Below are 10162 nucleotides of genomic sequence, written 5' to 3' on the forward strand. Positions count from 1 at the left end.
ATAGACAATAGGTGCAGGAGGAGGCCATTCAGCCCTTCGAGCCAGCACCGCCATTCATTGTGATCATGGCTGATCGTCCCCAATCAATAACCCGTGCCTGCCTTCTCCCCATGTCCCTTGACTCCACTAGTCCCTAGAGCTCTATCTAACTCTCTCTTAAATCCATCCAGTGATTTGGCCTCCACTGCCTACTGTGGAATTCCACAAATTCACAACTCTCTGGGTGAAAACGTTTTTTCTCACCTCAGTCTTAAATGGCCTCCCCTTTATTCTACCTCTTCCAAACCTCTTCCAAATGACAGGGTGGCACGGTGGTGCTGCAGTAGAGCTTTAGAGTTGCTGCATCACAGCACCTGCAACCCAGGTCGGATCCTGGCTACGGGTGCTGTCTGTACAGAGATTGTACATTTTCCCAATGACTGCGTGGGTCTTTTCTCCGAGATCTTTGGTTTCCTTCCACACTCCAAAGACGTACATGTATATAAGTTTATTGGCTTGGTATAAATGTAAATTGTTCCATAGTGTACGAAGGATAGTGTTAGTGTGCGGGGATAGCTGGACAGCACGGACTCAGTGGGCCGAAGGGCCTGTTTCCGTGCTGCTTCGCTAAACTAAACCGCAATCAATGTCCTAAGTCCACCACAAGAGAACTATCACCAAACAAAGCCCACGGCCTCTCCCATTACACGTACCTTGCCAGGTCGCCACGATAGAGCGATTTGTACATCCAGTTGGCAGGATCAGCCTTCCTGTCGATGCAGAAGCTCTGGCCAGAAAGCGATTGAATGTCATCCAGCCACATGAATTCACCCGCAGGAAGATCGGCACAGACATCATTCCTGCAAGATTACAGAATCCCATTGTGGGCACAAGGAACTGCAGATACTGGTTTACAAAACAATGACATAACGCTTGAATAAAAAACTTTGGTCTCGGCCGCCATTGTTGCAGTCATTAGATTCAGGGACGGCAAGGAGGCGAGGGCGGGACAAAACATCAACTGTTCCACATAAAAGGAAAGACGCAAAGTGCTGGAGTAACTCAGCGGGTCAGGCAGCATCTCGTGAGAGCATGGAGAAGTGACGCTTCGGGTCAGGACCCTTCTTGAGTCTGAAGGAACGTCACCATTTGACGTTTCCCAGAGATGCCGCTTGACCTACTACATTTCTCCAGCACGTTGTGTCTTGTTTTACAGAATCCGATTGTACGCATCCATAAAGCTCCATGGAAAGAATGGAGATGAGGGAACACTTCTTCACACAGAAAGTTGTGAGTCTGTGGCATTCTCTGCCTCAGAGGGCGGTGGAGGCCGGTTGGGGATGATCAGCCATGATCACATTGAATGGCGGTGCGGACTCGAAGGGCCGAATGGCCTACACCTGCACCTATTGTCTATTGAAAGGAACAACCAACCAACAACCATGAATGCATCAAACAAATCCAGGTTTAGGTTTATTATTGTCACGTGTACCGAGGTACAGTGTAAAGCTTTGTTCTCCACGCTATCCAAACAGATCAGAGACACTGTACACAATTCCAAGCAAGTCAAACTCAAGTACAATAGGGTAGAGCAAAGGGGAAGAGACAGAGTTCAGAATATAGTTCTCAGCATTGCAGAGCATCAGTTCCAGAGACAAAGTTCAATGTCCGCAATGGGGTAGATGTGAATCGGACAGTACCCTAGCTTATGGAAGGGCCGTTCAGAAGCCTGATAACAGAGGGAAAGAAGCTGTTCCCGAGTCTGATTCACCTCTACCCCATGGCGGACATTGTCTATGGAACTGAAGTGTTACAATTCTGAGAAGTAATATCTGCTCTCTGATAGTTGACCAGGGTGGGACATCTTTCTGCAGTAATGATTATCAATACTGTCTCTTAGCACACAATCTCCTCACCTCACAGTGCTGGGCTGCTTGCCTTTCTCCCAGAGGAGCTCAGGGTCAGAGTTACCGCTGGAATGATCTCTCTCTCGGCTTTTCTTCTTCTCTTTTTTGTGACGATGATGTTTTTTCTTCTTTTTCTTCTTTTTGGCCGCAGGGTGCTCTTCCCCGCTGACAACCAATCTGGGGGACAGTGTCCCAGACGCATCACGGTCGGAATAAGTGCTGAAAGTGAAGGAGGTCAGGGTAGGGTTAATCACAGGTTCAGGGTTGAACAAACCCATGGTAGTGCTGTTAAGTGTAGATTCAAGCTCCTAGGTACAATAGACAATAGACATCAGGTGCAGGAGTAGGCCATTCGGCCCTGCGAGCCAGCACCGCCATTCAATGTGATCATGGCTGATCATCCCCAATCAGTACCCCGTTCCTGCCTTCTCCCCATATCTCCTGACTCAGCTATCTTTAAGAGCCCTATCTAGCTCTCTCTTGAAAGTATCCAGAGAACCGGCCTCCACCGCCCTCTGAGGCAGAGAATTCCACAGACTCACAACTCTCTGTGTGAAGAAGTGTTTCCTCGTCTCCGCTCTAAATGGCTTACCCCTTATTCTTAACAGTGGCTCCTGGTTCTGGACTCCCCCCAACATCGGGAACATATTTCCTGCCTCTAGCATGTCCAAACCCTTAATAATCTTGCCACATGAAGGCAAGCTTGGCATGTGCCTTCTTTACCACTCTATCTATTTGTGTTGCCACTTTCAGGGAGTTGTGGACTTGGACCCCAAGATCCCTCTTCAAACAACCGAATCAAATTCAAGAGTCATTTCCACCATCTCCAATCAGTCGGTAGATAAAAATGCTGGCAGCATCTAAGGACAGAAGGAATAAGCAACATTTTGGGTCGAGACCCTTCTTCAGACTGATGTTGGGGGGGAGGGGCGGGAAAAAGAAAGGAAGAGGCGGAGACAGTGGGCTGTGGAAGAGCTGGGAAGGGAGGCGGGGAAGGAGGGAGAAAGCAAGGACTACCTGAAATTGGAGAAGTCAATGTTCATACCGCTGGGGTGTAAACTACCCAAGCGAAATACGAGGTGCTGTTCCTCCAATTTGCTCTGGGCCTCACTCTGGCAATGGAGGAGGCCCAGGACAGAAAGGGCAGATTCGGAATGGGAGGGGGAGGGGGAGTTGAAGTGCTGGGCCACCGCAAGATCAGGTTCGTTAGCGCGAACCTAGTGGAGGTGTTGGGCGATGCGATCGCCAAGCCTGAGCTTAGTCTCACCTATGTAGAGCAGCTGACACCTGGAACAGTGGATGCAGTAGATGAGGTTGGAGGAGGTGCAGGTGAACCTCTGCCACACCTGGAAAGACTGCTTGACTACCCAAGCATGAAAATACATCGGGAGAGGTTCAAGTTTATTATTGTCAGTTAAATGCTTCGTTATCAAATCAGGTCATATAATACCATACATAAATACAACCAAGTCAAACTTGTGCAATAGGTAGAGCAAAGGGGAAGATACAGAGTGCAGAATATAGTTCACAGCATTGTAGCACATCAGTTCCATATGTCCGCAATGGGGTAGAGGTGAATCGGACAGTACCCTGGCTTATGGAAGGACCGTTCAGAAGCCCGATAACAGAGGGGAAGAAGCTGTTCCTGGGTCTGGTGGTGCGCGCTTTCAAGCTTCTGTACCCTCTGCTAGATCTGGGAGAGGGAATGACCTGGGTGGGACAAGTCTTTCGTTGTGGGACTGGGTGGGTGAGAGTGAGAGTGTGAGACACACACGGACGGTGTACCTTGCCTGCGGTGACCCCTGGGGCGAGTCTGCTGCAATCCCCACCATGCGTTGGTGCAGCTGCAGGGCATCCTCAGTGCGGAAGCTCCGATTACTGAGCCAATCCAATCCTGCGGGGAGCAAAAATCAATTTTATTTGGCAACGGTGGATTTCAATGCAAGGACTCATCAGATAAACCGACAGTAAATCGCAGCAGATGCCGTTAGTCATTCATCACTGTCAAGGGCGACGTGGTGCGAGGGAGAGAGAGAGAGAGAGAGAGGGAGAGGAGAGAGAGAGGAGAGAGAGAGAGAGAGAGAGAGAGAGAGAGAGAGAGAGAGAGAGAGAGAGAGAGAGAGAGAGAGAGGGAGAGAGAGGGGAGAGAGAGGGAGAGAGGGAGAGAGGGAGAGAGGGAGAGAGGGAGAGGGAGAGAGGGAGAGAGAGAGAGAGAGAGAGAGAGAGAGAGAGAGAGATAGATAGATATATATGTAGCGAGAGGGAGAGGGAGAGGGAGAGGGAGAGAGAGAAGATGAGAAAATAAATGGTGCAGTTATGCGATTCAGATTTCACGGCTTCCCTGGATTGGAGCTGCTCCAACGATTTTGTGCAAACATTCAGACACCAAAGAGATACAAGGAACTGCAGATTAAATGTGCAGGAAGGAACTGCAGATGCTCGTTTAAACCGAAGATATAGACACAAAAAGTTGGAGTAACTCAACGGGACAGGCACCATCACTGTATAGAAGAAATGGGTGACGTTTCGGGTCGAGACCCTTCTTCACACTGGTTAGGGATAAGGGAAAAAAGTTATGGTGATAAAGGAAACAGACCATTGTTAGCTGTTTGTTGGTTCAAAACGAGAAGCTGGTGCGACTTGGGTGGGGGAGGGATAGAGAGGGAGAGGGAGGGGACGCCAGGGCTACCCGAAGTGCGAGAAATCAATATTCTGGAACTGCAGATGTGGTGGAGGCCGGTTCTCTGGATACTTTCAAGAGAGAGCTAGATAGGGCTCTTAAAGATAGCGGAGTCAGGGGATATGGAGAGAAGGCAGGAACGGGGTACTGATTGGGGATGATCAGCCATGATCACATTGAATGGCGGTGCTGGCTCGAAGGGCCGAATGGCCTACTCCTGCACCATTTGTCTATGGTCCATTGAAAAATGCCAATTGACTTGGCCTCCACAGCCGTCTGTGGCAATGAAATTCACAGATTCACCACCCTCTGACGGAAGGAATTCCTCCTTGTGTCCCGACCTGAAACTTTGTCTGCCCATTCCCTCCACAGTTGCTGCCTGACCCGCTGAGTTACTACTGCACTTGTACAGTATAATACTCAAGATTTCAGCATCTATGTTCTCTTGTACCCTTCAAAAAGTTAAAGTTAGTTATGAGTTTGGCGAGAGACTGGTGCCATTTAAACCTCAGCTTGCAGAGTGTTTGGGGGTAATACTAAATTATGAATTATGTGTGAGCAGATGAGGTTAATTTATATTGACATCATGTTCAACACAAACACTGTGGTCAGAAGGGCCTGTTCCTGTGCTGTATTTTCTATGTTCGTTTAGTTTACAGACACCGCATAGAAAGAGGCCCTTCGGCCCATGCCACCCAGCGATCACCCGTACATTGGCCCATCGTACACACACACGGGTGGGGGGGGGGGGGGGGAGAACAATTTACAGAGGCCAATTAGCTTACCAACCTGCATGGTTTTGGAATGTGGGAGGAAACCGGAGCACCCGGAGAGAGTCCATGGGGTCACAGGGAGAACGTGCAAACTCAGTGGGAATGCCAACCCTTGAGATCTTGCCATTACATTGTCGCACAGGTTGTGAGGTGCATCTTGAGTTGCTATTGTGCCCGTCCTTTGATAGATGATCGTAAAGGCATAAGCACCAGTTTCTCAGCCATCAAGACGAACATGTAAGCTTTCAGGGAGACAAAAATTGCTGGAGAAACTCAGCGGGTGAGGCAGCATCTATGGAGCGAAGGAAATAGGCAACGTTTCGGGCCGAAACCCTTCTTCAGACTGATGTAGGAAACGTCATCTATTTCCTTCGCTCCATAGATGCTGCTGCACCTGCTGAGTTTCTCCAGCACTTCTGTCTACCTTCGATTTTCCAGCATCTGCAGTTCCTTCTTGAACACTTTAAGCTTTCAGGGAAGTTTGCCTAAGGCCATTTCACTGAAAAATCTAATTGAGATCTCAAATGACTCCAATGCTTGACATTGCTGTATCGACCAAGGCCTTCTTTCCCTGTTTTTACAATCATAATTGAACAATTAATAAATTAATAAAAGAGACAGCACCCGAGGTCAGGATCAAAACCCTGCTGCCTCACAGCGCCTCACAGCACCAGAGACCCGGGTTCGATACTGACCTTGGGTTCTGCCTGTATGCCGTGCAGGTGGAGGAGATTAGTTTAACCTGGCCTCAAGTTTGCCTGTGACTTAGTGGGCCCAAGGGCCTGTTCCTGTGCTGCACCCGTGGTTTTGGAACAGCTCCGTCCAAGACCGTAAGGAATTGCAGAGAATTGTGGACGCAAACCAACCTCTAACTAAACTTAGTTCAAGTAGCCCCTGTTTTTCCCTCTCTCCGTCCGTCCGCCATCCTAGTCCTCCTGATTACATTTTACCTTTGTAAGCCTCATTGTCACCTTCCTCTAGCTAACAATGATCTATTCTACATTCTCCTTGATCTTTGTCCCCTTTGATCTTTTGTTGTCACACCTAACCCTTCCATATCTCTGTGGCTCTCTCTCCCCTAACTCTCAGTCTGAAGAAGGGTCTCAAACAGAAACCTCACCCATTCCATCTATCCAGGGACGCTGCCTGTCCCGCTGAGTTACTCCAGCACTTTGTGTCTAACTCCCTTCCGTTGACTCCATCCGCACTTCACGCTGCCTCGGCAAGGCCAGCAGCACAATCAAGGACCATTCTCACTCCAATCACTCCCTCATCTCCCCTCTCCCATCAGGCAAGAGGTACAGAAGTATGAAAACGCACACCTCCAGAATCAGGGACAGTTTCTTCCAAGGTACACAAAAATGCTGGAGAAACTCAGCGGGTGCAGCAGCATGTATGGAGTGAATGAAATAGGCAACGTTTCGGGCCGAAACCCAGAAGGGTTTCGGCCTGAAACGTTGCCTATTTCCTTCACTCCATACATGCTGCTGCACCCGCTGAGTTTCTCCAGCATTTTTGTGTACCTTCGATTTTCCAGCATCTGCAGTTCCTTCTTGAATACAGTTTCTTCCAAGCTGTTTTCAGGGCAGCTGAACCATCCTATCAACAATTAGAGTGCGGTCCTGACCAACCCCTTACATCATTGGAGACCCTCAGACTTTAATCTTTAATTGGACTTTATCTTGCACTGCACGTTATTTCCTTTATCCTGTATCTATCCACTCGATTGTAATTATGTATAGTGTTTCCACTGTCTGGATAGCATGCAACAAAAGCTGTTCATTGTGCCTCGATGCACGTGACAATGAACTAAATGAAACCGTTCCATGTAAATATAGTGGACTTTAGACTTTAGAGATACAGCATGGAAACAGGCCCTTCGGCCCACCGAGTCCACGCCGACCAGCGATCCTCGCACACCAGCACTATCCTACACACTAGGGACAATTTACAATTTTACTGAAGCCAATTAACCCACACACGTGCACGTCTTTGGAGTGTCGGAGGAAATCGGAACACCCGGAAAAAACCCACAGAGCGAACAAACTCCATACAGACAGCACCCGTAGTCAGGATCGAACTTATGTCTCTGGCGCTGCAAGGCAGCAACTCTACCGTTGCGTCACCGTGCCACCAAAATGGAATCGGCGGCCCTTCGGCCCAACTTGCCCCCACCGACCAACATGTCTCATCTATGCTTAAAATAATATGTACACAGAAATACAGCAAAGGCATAAACTGTGCAGCCTGTGCTCTTGCTTCAAGTACGTGACTCAGGTTTTAGAGCTCAGTGAAAGGGCTGGGGAATTGATGCTGACAGGCATCAATATAACATTCGGAGTTAGCAATCTGTGGCTCCAAGCATCGAGGTATTTACTCAAGGTGGCACAGTCCTCATGTCTACTTTACTGATAAGCCTCCACAAGCTGGTCCAAGTCAGAGAGCAGAGGGGAGCAGCATAATGCAGCTATTGGTGTAGCTTTTGAGGTTACATCAGTATTGAACAAAAATAGATCGAGATGAATAGATCGGGTGGACACACACACAGAGTCTCTTGCCCAGAGTAGGGGAACTCAAGGACCATAGGATATAGGTTTAAAGTGGGGGAAAATATTTAATAGGAACCTGAGGGGTAAAGAGCCTGTCCCACTTACGCAACCTTTTCAGCGACTGCCGGCACCCGTCAGAGGTCGGCGAAAATTTTCAACATTGTAATTGTAATTGTAATTGTAATTGTAAATCTTTATTGTCATTTCCTGAGTATTCGCATACTCAGAGGAAACAAAAAAAACGTTTCTCGACCAGTGTCCATTCAGTTTTCGTTACAAAATAAATAGCAATTAAAGTTAAAATACATGTCATGAACAATTTAACCCTCTAATAACATTCAATAACATTCAACAGCCGTTCCGACTGGCAGCGGGGTGTTTGTGCGCGATACTTGGCAGGGGGGAAAGTTCATTTAACAGTCTTATAGCCTGTGGGAAGAAGCTGAGGAGCATCCTGCTGGTTTTGCAGCTGATGCTCCTGTACCTCTTCCCAGATGGGAGGATGGTGAAAAAGTCATGCGATGGGTGGTAAGGGTCTTTGATGATGGAGATGGCTCTGTTGATGCATCTCTTCTTGTATATGTCCAGCAGGAAGGGGAGTGGAGCACCAATAATCCTGCTTGCGGTCTTCACTATCCTGTCCAGTTGGTGACGTTCGTACGCCTTGCAGCTCCCGAACCAGGAAGTGATGCCGTATGTCAGTGTGCTCTCAACAGTCCCCCTGTAAAAAGTCCGTAGGTGTGTGGTGGGGAGGCCTGCTTTCCGTAGTCTTCGGAGGGGGTGAAGTCGCTGCTGGGCTCTCTTGACCAGAGCTGTGGTGTTGGCCGTGGACGTCAGGTCATCAGACAGGTGTAGTCCTAGGAACTTCATGCTGCTAGCTTTCACACCTTTCACACCTTTCAACATGTTGAAAATTCAGTGGCGACCAGAAAGACACAACTCTTTGGGTGGCTAGGAGACCTCTCACGACCATACAGGCGACACCTGGCGACCTCTTACGACCATACGCACAGCCCCCTGGCGACAACCATGTCGCCATGAGTCGCCAGCATGGTCGTGAGAGTTCTCCTAGTCACCCAAAGAGTCGTAGCGTCTTTCAGATTCAATTTCAGATTCAGATTCAATTTTAATTGTCATTGTCAGTGTACAGTACAGAGACAACGAAATGCATTTCTGGTTGTCTTTCTGGTTGCCGCCGAATTTTCAACATGGTGAAAATTTTAGGCGACCTATAAACAGGTGCCGGCAGTCGCCGAAAAGGTCAAGTAAGTGGGACAGGCCCTTAACTTTTTCCACACAAAGGGTGGTGGGTGTATGGAGTCAGCTGCCAGAGGAGGTAGTTGAGACAGGGACTATCGCAATGTCACCCATCTATGTTCTCCACAGATGCTGCCTGTCCTGCTGAGTTACCCCAGCAATTAATGTTGTTCCTCACTGGTACTTTATTGTCACATGTACCTTGGTGTAATCTAGAGCTACAGCATGGACACAGGCCCTTCGGCTCACTGAGTCCACACCTCCACTTACTCAGACGGCTGTGTTTACCTCAAACTCTGACATTGGACAGCACTGAATGCTCATGTAACCCCATTCAATGTTTGCTGACACTGAGCAGGGGGGGAGGGAGAGAGAGAGAGAGGGGAAAGGTGAGACCCGGAGCTCCCGTGTGGGGCAGAGGCCGGCCCAAGGCCTGCAATGCGCGGTGTTTACCTGCGGCGGAGCCGGCGCTGGTCGCTGCGGTCCCGGTGAAGGCAGGAAAGAGCGAGGCCGACGGCGGCTCCATCCTCCCTAGGCCGCGTCGCTTTCCGATACCGTCACTGGCGCCGGGCCGCGGGGCACTGTGGGTGTTGTAGTCTCTATCGGTGCGCACTCCTGGACACAGACTCCCATCTCTGCAGATTGACACACACAATGCTGGAGTATCTCGGCAGGCCAGGCAGCATCTGTGGAGAAAATGAATATATATAAGACGTTTCATGTCCAGACACTTCTTCAATAATATTTTATTATTAATGTTTAATGTTTTATGTGTCATTCCAAACAGTCACTGTATGTAGTTGTCACTTTCGGGCGAAGCACCAAGTCAAATTCCTTGTTTGTGAATACTTGGCCAACAAACTTATTAATTCAAAGGTAGACAAAAGTGCTGGAGAAACTCAGCGGGTGCAGCTGCATCGAAGGAGCGAAGGAAATAGGCAACGTTTCGGGCCGAAACCCTTCTTCTTTTGTCTACCTTCGATTTTCCAGCATCTGCAGTTCCTTCTTAAACAACTT

General features: G+C 48.8%; 1 protein-coding gene across 1 annotated transcript in view; it reads right to left on the minus strand.

The window, feature by feature from the left end:
• The window catches only part of nrde2 (NRDE-2, necessary for RNA interference, domain containing), a 44400-nt gene extending 34560 nt beyond the window's left edge, over window positions 1-9840 (minus strand). Inside the window, exons 1-4 of the mRNA XM_055640217.1 lie at window positions 9599-9840; window positions 3672-3780; window positions 1896-2105; window positions 693-839 (exon numbers count right to left, since the gene is read on the minus strand). Of these exons, the coding sequence (XP_055496192.1) occupies window positions 693-839; window positions 1896-2105; window positions 3672-3780; window positions 9599-9671 (539 nt within the window). The 5' untranslated portion in view covers window positions 9672-9840. The remainder of the gene's footprint in view (window positions 1-692; window positions 840-1895; window positions 2106-3671; window positions 3781-9598) is intronic.
• Between the last annotated feature and the right edge of the window lie 322 nt (window positions 9841-10162).

Source organism: Leucoraja erinacea, chromosome 9 (genome assembly GCF_028641065.1).
Source record: "Leucoraja erinacea ecotype New England chromosome 9, Leri_hhj_1, whole genome shotgun sequence".
Taxonomy (NCBI): Eukaryota; Metazoa; Chordata; class Chondrichthyes; order Rajiformes; family Rajidae; genus Leucoraja; species Leucoraja erinaceus.